The sequence below is a fragment of the Nannospalax galili genome, unplaced genomic scaffold (assembly GCF_000622305.1).
Source record: "Nannospalax galili isolate Female #2095 unplaced genomic scaffold, S.galili_v1.0 scaffold32, whole genome shotgun sequence".
NCBI lineage: Eukaryota > Metazoa > Chordata > Mammalia > Rodentia > Spalacidae > Nannospalax > Nannospalax galili.
Window position 1 is genome coordinate 7,217,433 of NW_008335297.1, and position 15,018 is coordinate 7,232,450.

A 15,018-nucleotide genomic window follows, 5' to 3' on the forward strand; every position below is an offset into this window, starting at 1 on the left:
TTGAGCTCTATAGTAAGACACTGTCACAAATAAACAAGCAAACGAAACTGCTAGTATCATAATTCACTGTGATCCCATTTACTGGGCACCAACTATGTCCCAGTCTCTGAGCTAAATGCTCGACACTCATGATGGTCCTTCATCCTGCCATCAGCCTTATGACCCAGACATGGCCAGGTTACATAAACAGATGAAAAGCAGGAGATGCAGCCAGATGTGCTGGTATACACCTGCAATCCCAGCACTCAGGAGGCCCAGGAGTTCAAAGCCAGTTTGGGATACATAGTGAGTTTGAGGTCAGCATGGGCTACATGAGGCCCTCCCCCACTGCCAAAAAGTTAGGGTGCTGAGAGGTAAGGGAACAAAGCCTGCCTCCTTTACCTCAAGGCCGGCCTTAGTTCCAGGACCTTCTGCCAGAGCCATTCCTCTCACCCCTGTAAAATTTTTTTTGAGACAGGGTCTCACTGTGTAGCCCTGGCTTGCCTGGAACTTGCTACATAGACCAGGCTCACCTTGAACTCACAGAGATCCACCTGCTTCTGCCTCCTGAATTCTGGGACAAAAAGTACACACCACCATGCCCAGAAGCTCAATATATTTTAATGAATGAATCAATAGCACAGAGGATCAGTCACATGGGCAAGAATTCAAAGGCATCGGACATGAGAAAAGAGTAATCAGTGGAGCTTGGCGCAGGATGTAGATTTGGGGGTTAAAAATCCCCATCCTGGTCTGAAAGTATCACAACTTTAAAAAAAGATTTATTTTTATTTTTAATTATGTGAATGCATGTGTGTCTGTGTATGTGTATGCACATGAATGTAGGTGACCTTGGAAGCCAGAAGGGGGTGCCAGATCCCTTGAAACTGGAGTTACAGATGGTTGTGAGAGCCCATTGTGGGTGTTGGGACCTGAACTCAGGCCCTTTGCAAAAGAAGGAAGTGTTTTTAACTGCTGAGCCATCTCCAGCCCAGTATCACAACTTTTACCATACATATAGCAATGTCTGTTCCCCCTACAACCCCTATGGTGAAATGTTAGCCTCCGAGGTGCTAGTGTTAGGGGGTAAGGTCTTTAGGAGGTGATTAGGTCATGAGGGTGGAGCCCTTGTGCAGGAACTCAGTGCCTTTATAAGAATCCAAAGGAGTTCTTTTGCGGCTTCCAGTCTTGTATGGATATGGTAGACAAGCATCACCTTTGTTCCAGAAAGCAAACACTCTTCAGACCCTGAATCTGTTGATGTCTTAACCTTGTACTGCCCAGTTTTGAAAACTGGGAGAAAGAAAAGTTTGTTGTTTATAAACTACTCAGTCTCCAGCAGCTCCAATGGACAAAGACATGTAACTTGTACTTATTTTCTTTACTTTTTAATAGAAATAGATGTTCTTTGAAAGGAGACTTTATATCACTGTTGCTAGAGATGGAATGAAGTGGGAACAAGCAACATGGTTGTTTGCCTAAGACTGTGAACCCTGGTGCCTGTTTTCCTCCCTGAGGGACTGTTAAGTTTAGACAAGTATTAAAGACTGAGCATCAATCAGACAAGACTTTCTCCATAGAATAAAAAAGAATTAAAAGAGACAAGAAAATCTTTGTGGTTTCATTGGCCTGCTGTGGAGGATGGGCTGGGGGAGTTGAAGCAAGGGCACCCTCGAGAGAGAGTTAACATATTCCAGCCTCTTCCCTAGCCCACGCGAGTTTTGCTGGGCCCAGGGCTGGACACTGTTCATCACTCAAGGACAGAACACTCTGGGTTTTTCCAACCATTTTCTGGCCAGAGATTTGGCTTATCATGCTGCCTGGGTGTTTATGACTTTTCTGCCTCAGTAGATAAGCCAAGTCTGGTAAATCTCATTAAGCCGAAGAGGCAACTTGTCTCATTGGCCCTTGAAGGACAGCGATGAAAACAGAACTCTAATCAGGGAACCTTCAGCCAGGCTTCAGGTTGTAGGACCCCTACTACAGGGCAGGTGCCTGCAAAGGCTTCTCCACACAAATGCGCATAAGAGGTGGAGTCACTGGTCCTTATCTGGCTTGGTCTGGGACTCCCTGTACACACTGGGCAGACCCTTGGACCTCCTGAAATCTGCAGTGAGTCAGTTGGAGGTGATGTCTAAAGACCCTGTTACAGGGCTGCAATGAAGTGCTTAGTGACATGCCAGGTATCTGGTAAGTTCCTAGTGAGTATTAGCTTAAAAAAAACAGCTGGAAGCTGGGTGTGGTGGTACATGCCCATAATGCCAGTCCTTGAGAGGCAGAGGTAGGAGCCAGCACATAGTGAGCTCAGACCCAGCCTGGGAAAGGTGACTGAGTGGGTTAAGCGTGGCAACTTGGGTTCAATCTCTGGAAGAAAGGAATTGACTTCTGCAAGATGTCCTGTGATCTGCATTCTTGTTCCATGGCATGCACACACACAAAAAAATAAATAAAATGTACAACAAACAACAGCAATGAAACAAATGGGAGAAGGTTTTCTTGTGTCTTTCAAGCCTCAGAGCCTTTGGAAGCTGAGGTATCCCTGAGCAATGGACCCTCACAGAGAATGAGCCACCATTACATCTCAATAGGAAACAAACAGGTCTGAGGATACAGGCTGGGGAGGTGGAGGAGGAGTGGACATATCAGGCTGGGGGCTTGGGGAGACCCCAGGGTGCAGAGAGGTGGTGGTGGGAGCTGACAAGGGAGCACCAGAAACCCTCACCCCCATGCCTGTCTCCTCTGCCGCAGACAGTAGCACCATCTGCAAAGAGATGGGCACAGCCCACAGGCCATTGAACCATCCAGGCATCCACCAACCAAAGGGGCTGTAACCATCCAAGCTGCAAATAACAGCTATTGCATTTCCAAATTAGTCCTGTCTGTCTCGTCTGTGTCACATTCTGTGAGGCTGGGAGGTGAGCCCAGGGAGGCAGGTGCTGTAGCATGCACAGAGGTCACGTTTCCCAGGCAGGTCACCCATCTTTCAGCTACTGTGTGTGTTGGTTGGCAACGGCTCCAGCTGCCTCCTCATTTGGAAACTGCTTTCCATGCAGGGAGGCTGCTTTGCTGGGAGATCACATGCATCCTCCTTTTGGCAGTAGAGGGGCAATGAGTGGCCAGCACAGGGGAGCAAAAGGCCAGGCCTTCTGCCTCAGTCTGGCACCCAGAGTCTGCTGTTGTGTCTAGCTGAGACCTCAACCTAGTGATATTCTCTTGTTGGATGCCATTTCCCGCTTTCCCTTTGTACTGAGTGGTTTCCCTCAGCAGACTATTTGCTACAGGATCCTTGCCTCTGGCCGTTAGGAAACCTAGCCTATACTTCTGCATTGAGCTGTGATTGCTCTGAAAGCTAGGTACCTCTCTAAGCTTTCTTTCCCCTTCTGCAAAAGGGGGAGATGAATGCACACTCACCTCATTGTTTGGGTGTGGGGGATAAAATGCGAGAAGCCCTGTTCCAGGCTGGGTCACAGAGGCTACACCTGTGTGGGGGGGGATCAGCCACACTTACATTATAGCTAGTACCTTTTCTAAGTTGCTAGGCAACAAGTGAGTAACAGCCCCAAGGTAAGGATAATTTCCTACATTACTGTTTATATCTTATCTAGTACCTTCACTAATCCATTAAACTCAGAACCCTTTCTCTAAGCTCAGAGACCCCTACCCTCTAAAGTCTACCAATGTAAGGATTTTTCTTTGCTCTGCTGGTTGCTATTGGATCCCATCCCATCCCTCCACTCCCTGCCCTGCCAACACCCGCACCTGCTATGAGTGCCAGCATTTCACCTGAAACCCATCTCAGACCATCTCTCTACTGAACCTGGAAAGAATCTCTGTTATTTAAAACTGTATCTAATAATATTCCATTATTATTCTTCACCATTATTTGTTTCTTCTCTTATGCTTGGGTGAGGGGACCTGGCAACACAATGGGGACAAACATCCAAAGCCTGACATCCATAACAAAGAGGGAGAGAGACATGACTTTCTAGTTCTTACCTATGGGGACAGATGAGATCTGGGAATAGAGGTCCAACATACGGTTGCCATCCACATCCACCAGGTAGTTGCCTCGGCTCTCTTCATAATTGCAGAAAAAATGCACAGCCTCTGCATTCTTGGGAAAGAGGAGACTGGTTCAGGCTAGGTATAACTCCTCAGATCCTTAATCTTTTAGTTTGGTTTTTTTGAGACAGGGTCTCCCTGCAGCCCCAGCTGGCCTGGAACTCAGTTATGTAGACCAGGTTGGCCTTGAAGTCACAGAGATCCGCCTGCTTCTGCCTGCCAAGTGCTGGGATTAAAGGCATGTACTATCATGCTGGGCTCAGATCCTTAGTCTTTTAGGACGTGGAAGCAGACTGTGTCCTGCTTGTTCTAACACACAGGAGGATTCTGGGTGCTGGCAAGGCTTTATGTCTTGCTGTGGAAGTAATGACACAGGTGGTTTGCTTTATAATAGTTCACAAATCTATGGTTTTGCATTTTGTGAAATTTTATGTTTGGTTTATCATAGCAAAAAAGATTTGGAAATAAGTCAAAAGCAAATTCTGGTAAGTTAAAGAATATGTGCTAAGCCTCAGAGAAACAAGTAAGAGAACTGGAATGATAGGGCTGGGGATGGCTGAGTGCTTGCTGCTCCCAGCACCTATATCAGGTGGCTCACGACAGCCTGTAACTCAGCTCCAGGGGATCTGAAGCCCTCTTCTGACTTCCTCAGACACCTGCACACACATGTGCATACACAAACACACACATAATTAAAAACAACAAAATAAAACTTAAAAAAAAGAAAAATGTGACACACAAAAAAATCACTTAATGTGCAAACAAACAGAATGGTAAAGAGAGAAAGCAGAGCAAAGGGAGACACTAGACACGTGCAGAGCAGGAGGTAGACAGGAAGACGCACATATAGCTGCACCAAGAATAACAACAAATACAAAGGGGCAAAACCAGCCAATCAAAAGTCAGAGATTTGGGGTATGGTGGTGTGTTCCTGTAAATCCGGTTCTCAGGCGGTAGAGACAGTAAGGATGATGAACTGGAGACTAACCTGGCTTATTTAGTGAGATCCTATGTCAAGATAAAAATCAAATCATCAGCTGGGTATGGTGGCACACGCCTTTAATCCCAACACTTGGGAGGCAGAGGCAGGCAGATCTCTGTGAGTTCAAGGCCAGCCTGGTCTCCATTAGCGAATCCAGGCCAGCTGTGGCTATAGGGAAACCTTGCCTGAAAAAGACCAAAAAAAAAAATCAAATCATCAAACGAAGAGAAATCAAAGCATACTCTACCCAGCAGGAGCAGGATACACATCCATAAGCACATAAAACATTCTTCAGGACACAACATATGCCAGGTCATGAAAAAGGATCCACAAGTTAAAAAGGAGAGGCTGATAAGATAGGTCAGTAGGTAAAACTTCTAGCTCCCAAGTCTGGCAACCTGAGTTCCATCTTTGAACCCACAAAGTGGAAGGAAAGAACTGACTCCTGAAAGTTGTCCCCTGACCTCCACACTGTAGGTCCCCACCCCCAATGCCCAAAATAAATAAATAAATAAATAAATAAATAAATAAATAAAAATGTTTAAAAATATAAAGGAACTAGAAAAACACAGTATGCTTTCCAAACACAATGGGAAAAAAACCCTAGAAATCAGTAACAGAAAGAAGTTTGGGGAACTCACAAAAGTGTGATGATGAGATAAAAGAAGGGATCATGAGGGAAACTGGGAAGAAGGTTTAGAACAAAAGTGAACTGCATTTCTAAAAAGAGCCAGTAGAGACTAGGTATCTGTCCCTTAGTGACACTTAATAAAGATGCAGTTGGGTTGGAGAGATGGTGTAGTGGTTAAGAGGACCTGAGTTTGGCTTCTAGAACCTATATTGGATGACTCACAATTACTGGTAACTTCAGCTCCAGGGGATCTGATACCCTCTTCTGGCTTCTGTGAGCACTTGCACTCACATGCACATACCCACACACAGACACAGACACACACACACAGACACACACACACACACACACACACATACACGCACGTGTGAGCGCGCACACACACACACATACACGCATGTGTGAGCGCGCGCGCACACACACACACACACACACACACACAAATAAGACAAATATTTGAAAAAGGCAGAAGAAGGAATGACCTTGTGCCTACTTACCTGAATTGTGTTCAGCTGTTTCATTAACTCCTGTAGGGAAGAAGAAGACAGGGATGGACCACACACTTTCCAAAGTCGCTTAAAAATCTCTCATGTTTACCCAGTTCTTGGGATTTTGTCTTTCACTCTGTTGCCAAGAACTTGATAGTTTATTAGTCATTATTAAAAATAATTTAACCAAGCGTGGTGGTGTATGCCTGTGATCCCAGCATTCAGTAGGCAGGTAGATCTTTATGAGTTCAAGGCTAGCTTGGTCTACGGAGCAAGTCCTAGGCCAGCTGTGGCTACCAGGAGACCCTGTCTCCAAATAAATAAATAAATGAATAAATAAATAAATAAAAATAAATAAATAAAATGCTGAAGGTATTTAGTGTCCATCAAAAAGATTCTGTCTTTTTTGTGGTGTTGGGGATGGAACTCAGGACCTTGTTCATGCTAAGCAAATGCTCTACTGTTGAGGTAAATCACGGGTCCTCATTTTTATCTTAAATTTTTATTTGTTTTATTTAGTGTGTATGTGTGGGGTGCACACACACACCCCACAGTGCAAGTGTGGAAGTCAAAGAACAACTTGTAGGATTCTGTTTTCTCCTTCCACCATGTGCATTCTGGGTATTGAACTCAGGTCACCAGGCTTGGCAGCAAGTGCCATCTCACTGGCCCATGCTCTCACCTTTTAAAAAGCCAGTGGTAAAGTGTTTACCAACTGTGTGCAAGGTTCTAACTTCAAAGTTCAGTCCCCAGCATTAGGGGAAAAAGGGCTTTAACCCTTTCCAGGAACAGAGGGAGAAATCAACTGACGTTATGACTCTGCTTATCAAAAAACCACTCACTCTGATTACTGTTCAAACACTCCACCAGCTGCTATCACAATTCTATATAGAAACTAGGAATCAGAAACCACTTGCTTTGATGTTAGCAAGATTTCAGCTCCAAAAATAATTTGACATAAAATAAACTTCAGCAATTAGTGTCAAAATGTATACTACCACCCAAAACATAAAATAACATTAACAACAAAAATACAGTTATTCTAAGCATTTTACTTCTATTAAATTAGAATTCACCCCAATAGAAATATGCATGAAAGGCTCTCTCCTTGTTTGACAAACACCATCTTAAACTTGTATTATCATTTACATTCAATAAATATATCTGAACTTATAATAGTTGCAATGCTAAAGGGAATTATCTTTTTTGCAGTGAATCAAAACACTGGATACCACTGTGGATTAATATGTAACCGTTCCATCTCCAGGGGTTCTGATGCTCTCTTCTGGCCTCTGAGGGTACCTGCATAGGCACACATACTTATACACATAAACAATCTGAAAAAGAAAGCATGGAACAGTTTATACTGCATTCCTTGCTTAGAGTAGAATGTCATCTTTTATTTACATTATTGAAACAGGGTCTCAAGTAGCCCAGGCTGGAATTGAACTTTCTATGTAGCAGAGGATGACCTTGAACTGATTCCCTTGTGTCCACATCACAAGTGCTAGGATCTCAGGTTTGCACCAAACACTCAGCTTAAATGTCTTCTTCATTCTTATAATTTTTAATTATTTTTGTGTTATTATACAAAGTAATGGATTTCATCATGGTACCATCATTCATGTGTTAAGTACTTTGTTCTCAACTGTCCCTCACTAACTCCCTCATGTTCCCTGCCCACCTCTGGCTCCTTCCCTTCCTTCCCCAAGTTAGTTCCCTCTTCTGCATTGTTATCATACATACAGGCAGCTTTCTTTATGTTAAATTTGTCTTTATCCTTCAAGATCAAAATCAAGGGCTTTGCAATCCAGGCCCTATGTCATATAATAAATACTGCCTTATTACCAGTGTTAGTTGCATGTTGACTCTGGACATACAACAAGCCATGCAACTTGCTTTGGCCAATAATGAGATGGGGGTGCAGGCCAGCCCAAGTGGAACTTTGGTCTCAATGGGCTTGCAGCACAATTAGAATAAGCCCAGTGTCACAGTCCAGGGGATCAGAGAACCACAGAGCATAGCCAAATCACTGCAGGCCTAACCTGTACCAGCTGACAGCCAGCCACCCACTAGGCATGCAGATGGCACTAACAAGGCCGCCTACCCAAACACCAGTCAGCCCTAAATGCAGGAGCAATTGAACACCACATGTTCCTGAGGCTTCTGTGACATTCTGTTGGGCAGCATTCTGGTGACAGCACGCACAGGACACTCTTGAAGCCTTACCTGATCTCTCCTGCACAATGGCCTAATTTATTTCCACACTGCTTCCCTAGTAAAGGCTCTGGAAGTGACCCCATGCTGCCTTGTTCCTGCTTCATGGGTCTCCTTGGGTGTGCTTGACTTACCTGAGATCTAGGCCCTGGGACTTCCGTCTTCATCAGTGGCCCATCGTAATCAAATTCAACATCCACTTTGGCGGCAGCTTGACTGATGTATCTGGATCCTGCAGCATAGAAGACAGCAGATACAAAGCAGATCGGCCCAACAGATGCCCTGAGTCCTTAACAAGTGGTGCCAAGACCTCAGCTTTATTCTCCCCCAAACCTCACATCTTAACAGGTCTGGACAGTGCATGGACAATGCAGACTTTAAAATGGGAAAAGTCAGTGGAGTTGTAGGAAAGCAGGCACACTCCTGGCTTAGTGGGGCAAAGATCGACTGATACTAGTTTCTTATTCCATACAGACATTTTTTAAAATTACTTTTATTTATGTGTATGTGTGTGTGTTTGTCTGTGTAACATGTTTGCATTGCTCACAGAGGCCAGAAGAGGGTGTCAGGTGCCCTGAAACTGGAGTTACAGGTAGTTTTGAACTGCCTGATATGGGTGCTAGGAACTCAAGTTCTGTCTTCTACAAGAGCAGCAAGGGCTCTTAACTGCTGAGCCGTCTCTCCAGCTCCCCTTTTCATTTTTGGGAGATGCATACTAAGAAAATTATGGGCTCAGTATACAAAGATGCTGGTCAAAAAATATTCATCACAGCTTTGGTTATATAGCTCAGTGGTACAGCACCTGAGCTCTTAGCATGTGGAAGGCTCTGGGTTCCATCGTGTGTGTGTGTGTGTGTGTGTGTGTGTGTGTGTGTGTGTGTGATGTGTGGAACATGTGGGCATGCGTGTACCATAGTGTATTTGTGGAGGTTAGAGGACAACTTTCAGGAGTTGGTTCTCTTCTTCCACTGTGGGTTCTAGGGATTGAAGTCAGGTTGTTAGGCATGAGGGGGAGGGCAGTGCTTTCACCTGCTGAGCGATAGCCCACCAGATCAAAAACTTCTTTCCAGAGGCTGGAGAGATAGCTCAGTGTTTAAAAGCACTTACTGCTCTTGCAGAGAATCTGAGTCAGGTTCCCAGAATCCACATCAGGTGGCTCACAACTGCCTACAGTTCTATCTCCAGGGGGTTCTGATTCTCTCTCCTGGCCTCTGAGGGTATCTGCATGGGCACACATACTTATACACATAAACAAAATACATCTTTAAAAGACTCAGTCCAAATTTAATCCAGATATATAAGCAGAGTCCCTCAATTTTGCTGCCTCTGGCACACTGGCTAAGTTAATCCTTTGCCAACATGTTGGCTGGATAATCCTTTGCTGATCCACACACTGTTGGATGGTTAGAAACATCTTTGGCATCTGACTATGAGATGCAGGATACAGCAGTACCCAATTAAATTCTAGTTGTGAGAGTAAAAATCACTTAGGAGGGAAGCGGGGTATAAGGGCATATATCTAATTATAGATACTAGGAAAATGGAGGGAGGAGATCCTTTGAGTGCAGGAGTTCAAGGCCAGTCTGGGAAACATAGTAAGACCTTATATACATCAATTACTTTTCTCATTGCTGTGACAAAATACCTGAAAAAAGAAACTTAAAGAAGAAAGGTTCGTTATGGCTCACAGTTTGAAGAGACACAGTTCATTATGGGGAAGTCATGACAATAGGACTCTAAGGTGGCTGGCCATGTTGTGTCCACAGTCAGGAAGCACAGAGAGATGAATGCTGGCATTCAGCTTGATTTCTCTTTTTTATTCAGTCTGGGGTCCTAGCGATTGGAATGGTATTGCCCACAGTCAAGGTGGATCTTCCCACCTCATTCTAATCTAAAAACAAATCTAGAGATTTGTTTCTTACATGATTCTACACCTTGTCAATAAATACTAAGCATCATGGAGCCATGAGATGGTTTAGCGTTGAGGACCCGAGTTCCATTCCCAGCACGCCCCCTGCGCCCCCCACACAAAAAAAACCAAACCAGGGCATAGCAGTGTGTGATTCTAATCCCAGTGCTGGGGAGGTGGAGAAAGGAGGGTCCCTTGGGCTCTTACTGGGGTCACCCTGCCACTGTAATATAAGTATAATATAAGTATATCAATATAAGTATATGTATCAGCAGATATACATAACTTCACTTATCCTTATATAACATGCATATATTATCTATCTATCTATCTATCAATCTATCTATCTATCTATCATCTAGCTATCTGTCATCTATCTATCATTTATCTATCGTTTATCTATGTATCATCTATTTATCTATCTATCTAATCTATCTATCATCATCTATCTATCATCTATATATCATCTATGTATCATCTATCATCTATATCATCTATCTATCTATCATGTATCTATCTATCATCTATCATGTATCTATCTATCATCTATCATGTATCTATCTATCATCTATTATTTATCTATGTATCATCTATCTATCTATCTATCTATCTATCTATCTATCTATCTATCATCTATCTATCTATCATCTATCTATCTATCATCTATCTATTTTCTACTATCTCTCTATCACTTTACCATCTACCATATGTCAATGATCTATCATCTACCTACTCTCTCACCTATCTTCTCTCATCAATCAGTCAATCAACCAGTTATTTATCTATGTTATCTATCTATCTTCATTATCATCTATTGATCATCTAGGGGCTAGTGAAAGGGCTCAGGGATTAAGAGCACTTGCTGCTCTTCCAGAGGATGCAACTTTGGTTCCTAGCACTCAGTGTCCTTTGGTTTACAGCTGCCTATAATTCCAGCTCCAGAGGATTTAATGCCCCCTCTGGCCTCGGAAGGCAGGCAGGCAGGCACGCACGCACGCACGCACGCACGCACGCACGCACACACACACACATAAAAAGAAACCTTGGAAAGGCTAACTGTCTTTCTATCTACCTATCTGTTACCCATCATTTATGTATTTCACTGTCTCCATCATATAGGATGACAAATTAGAGCATCAAGAAGTTGAAGAGGAAAATGTGTGTCCGGGGCTGGAGCATGGCTAAGTGGCAGAGCAAATCCCTGGGTTCAATCCCCAGCACTGCAAATGTAGACAAACACAGGCACACACAGATAGCTTGTCAAGCTATGTGAAACTTTGATACCAGAAAACACATTTAAATTCATCCTTGACTCTTTACTTGCTCTATCAAAGGTTTCTCAGCAGATTATACAATACGAAGGCTTTTGAAGTGCTGCATTTTGAAGTTCAGTCAAAATACACCACCACACTTACTTAAGCATGAAGAAAACAGCTTTTATTTTCTTTTGCTCATAAAGAGGAAGTTCCTAGAGTTGATTCCATTAGAAGGATTAAAGGTCGTGGAAGATCCTGACTTTTTGATGTAAACTGCTTATTTCCTCCTTGGCTGAACTCAGGTCACATCATTGATCTCAACAAGATCCATGTAGAATTCGGATGTATATTCTGATAAAAATAGCTCTTCCCCCATGCCGGCCTTGTTCAGTTTCCCCAAAAGGGAAACTGAAAAATTTAAAGTTAGCTAGCTCTCCCCTACTGAGGACACGAGTCTCCCTTTATTTTCCCCAGAAGAGTAAAATTACACTTAGGCAAGAGTGCTAGCACACAGCTTTAAACCCAACACTCAGGAGGCAGAGGCAGATGGAACTCTGTGAGTTTCAGGCCAGCCAAGGCTAGATAGCAAGACCCCCATCTCAAAAAAATTTATTTATTTTATGTGTATGCATGTATTGCCTGCATGTTGTTACGTACACCCGTGTTATACAATGCCTGTGGAGGACAGAAGAGGCTGACAGATCCCCTGGAACTGGAATTATAGACAGTTGTTAGCTTCCATGTGGGTGCTTGAATTTGAACCTGGGTCTTCTGCAAGAACAGCCATTGAGTCATCTCTCCAGCCACCTCAAAAATTAAAAAAAACAAAAAAAACCAAAAAACCCCATATTTATGGGAGAGTTGATCTTTTTCAAGGGAGTGACTATAGATAGACTGATTACACTCCAGGGGATGAACTTGCACTGAGAGACATCTGGGTACACAAACTTGACTTAGCAAGCTTTAACATATGATGGAATGCATGAAATCTGGTGGGGGGTATGGGGGGTTGTGGGTCTGAATGTAATTAACATGTATGAAATGAAAAAAATTCAATAAAAATACATGGAAAAGGAAAAAAAATTTATATATTTATTGTTTATTTATTTATTTATTTATTATTTATTTATTTGTGAGTAAGTGTAGGAGTGTTTACACCATGGCATCCATGTGGAGGTCAGAGGACAACTTGCAGAAGTCAGTTTTCTTCTTCTACCATATGGATCCCAGAGATCAAACTCAAGTCATCAGGCATGGCAATAAGCACCTTTAACCCACTGAGCCATCTTGCTGGCTCTGGAAAATGTTTTGACATCATGCTTTAGTGGTTTGGGGGACTGGAAAGTGGGAATACAGAGAACAGTGGGAATACAGGCAGTCTTCAGTAGGAGCTGCAGTTTGGTGGGTCCTGAGAGAAGTGACTGGCTTGTGGGTGCCCATACAGCTGTCATACCATGGCTGTGACAAACAAGAGCTAGGCAGCAGGAGAGGTGGTGGAGAGATGGTGATAACCAGCCACCTGGAAGCTGGAAGTAAGGGGCTAGAGATGGAGATTCTGAGGGCAGGTGCAAGACAGATGCTCTAGAGCTGGTCAGTTCTTGTCATGTGCAAGTCCTTATGAGTATCAGACAGAGGAGGGCAAAGGATGCTGGGCAGAGACGTGGAAACTATAGCTTGCTGAATTTGTTGGTGTGATGGTAATGTTGACTTGTCAACTTGAAAGAGGTTAGAATCACCTGGAAGATGGGCATGGGCAAGACTATGGGGATTCATCTTGATTCTGTTCATTGAGGTGGGAAGATCCACCCACTGTGGGCGGCTCCATTCCCTAGACAGGGAAATCCTGGACTGTGCAAAGAAATTGAGCTGAGGCACATATTCATTGCTCTTGTCTTCCATATGGTAGGAGAAGACAAGAATGCAATGTGATCAGCTGCTTCAAGCTCCTGCCGCCTTCTCCTCCCTACCAAGACAAACTGTAATCTAGAACTGTGAGCCAAAATAAACCCTTTCTCCATTAAGTTTCTCCTGTCAGAGTATTTTAGCACAGCAACAGGAAAGAAACTAAGACAGCTGGTAACTGTGTTGTCAAAAAGGGCAAGGTGAGGATTTGACAGGAGTCAGGCCCTCCTGTGTGTGAGGGTGGTCCTTCCTAGGCAAACTCTCATCTGTTACTAATCCATAACTCCCTTGTGACATAAGTATTCTTCTTCCCACTTTACAGATGAGGATAATGGAGTTTAGCTGACTTTCTTATTTTAAAATATTTTTAGTGCTCGCTTTGGCAGCACATGTACTAAAATTGGAACGACACAGAGAAGATTAGCATGGCCCCTGTGCAAGGATGATGCACAAATTCGTGAAGCGTTCCATATTTTTACTACGCCATCATCAAGTTCCCCCGACCACTGAGTCAGCCATGAAGAAGAGATAAGACAACAACACACTGTGTTCATTGTGGATGTCCAGGCCAACAAGTACCAGACCAAACAGGCTGTGAAGAAACTGTACGACATTGATATGGCCAAAGTCAATACCTTGATCAGATCAGACCTGACAGAGAGAAGAAGGCCTGTGTTCATCTGGCTCCTGATTACGATGCTCTGGATGTTGTCAACAAAATTGGGATCATCTAAGTAGTCCAGTAGTCTAATTCTAAATACAGATTCTTTCATCATAAAAAAATATTTTTATTGCTGGGTGTGGTGGTGCACGTCTTTAATCTCATACTTGGGAGGCAAAGGCAGGCAGGTCTCTGAAATGGAGGCCAGTCTAGTCTACAGAGCAAATTCCAAGTCAGCTAGGGCTACAGGGAGACTCTACTTCAAAAAACCCAACCAAACAACCAAACAACCAAATAAAACCCCCCAAACTAGCCTGGGTTACATGATGAGACTCAGTCTTAAAAAAAAAAAAAACTAAATTAAAAAAAAATTATGTATGTGTGTCTGAGCGCATGTGAGTACAGTGCCTGCAGAGACCAGAAACTTTGGCTCCCTCTGGAGCTGGAGTTACAGGCTTTGTGAGCAGCCTGATGAGGCTGCTGGGAACTGAACTCAGGCCCTCTGTACATGTGGTATATGCTCTTAATCACTGATCCGTCTCTAGTCCTTAACTGGTTTCTTTCTTTTAAAAAATTTTTTACGCTCCTAGCCTGCACTACTATCCTCAGGCCTCTTGGGGTAAGTCTATAGCACAGCTCTCCACACCGGGACTCCCTAAGCCACATTCACCCTTCCACCATATTCCCGCCCGTTCTATACTCCTAGTTTGAGCCCTGCGCCACTCCTAGTCTTGGGGCCCCAGACACCGGGGGAACCAATACTGCTTCCTGACCCTTCTCACCCAGAGCAACCCAGTCCCTTTCTTGGGCTCCAGGAGCACCACTTCTGGTCCTGGCCCTGCCCTCACCTCCCTCTGCTTCCCTGGGCCTGCACCAACGGCTAACTCTCCTAGCCTGCACTACTATCCTCAGGCCTCTTGGGGTAAGTCTA

At 43.9% G+C, this 15,018-nt stretch overlaps 1 protein-coding gene and 1 non-coding gene across 2 annotated transcripts in view; one reads left to right on the forward strand and one right to left on the reverse strand.

The window, feature by feature from the left end:
- Abat (4-aminobutyrate aminotransferase) overlaps positions 1-15,018 on the reverse strand; it is a 129,867-nt gene that overhangs the window by 47,575 nt on the left and 67,274 nt on the right. The window contains exons 3-5 of the mRNA XM_008829951.2: positions 8,494-8,591; positions 6,152-6,181; positions 3,976-4,093 (exon numbers count right to left, since the gene is read on the reverse strand). Coding sequence (XP_008828173.1) covers positions 3,976-4,093; positions 6,152-6,181; positions 8,494-8,591 — 246 coding nt within the window. The remainder of the gene's footprint in view (positions 1-3,975; positions 4,094-6,151; positions 6,182-8,493; positions 8,592-15,018) is intronic.
- On the forward strand, positions 13,797-13,903 carry LOC115069801. Its single transcript, XR_003849031.1, has one exon. It is a non-coding gene; the product is annotated as a U6 spliceosomal RNA (small nuclear RNA).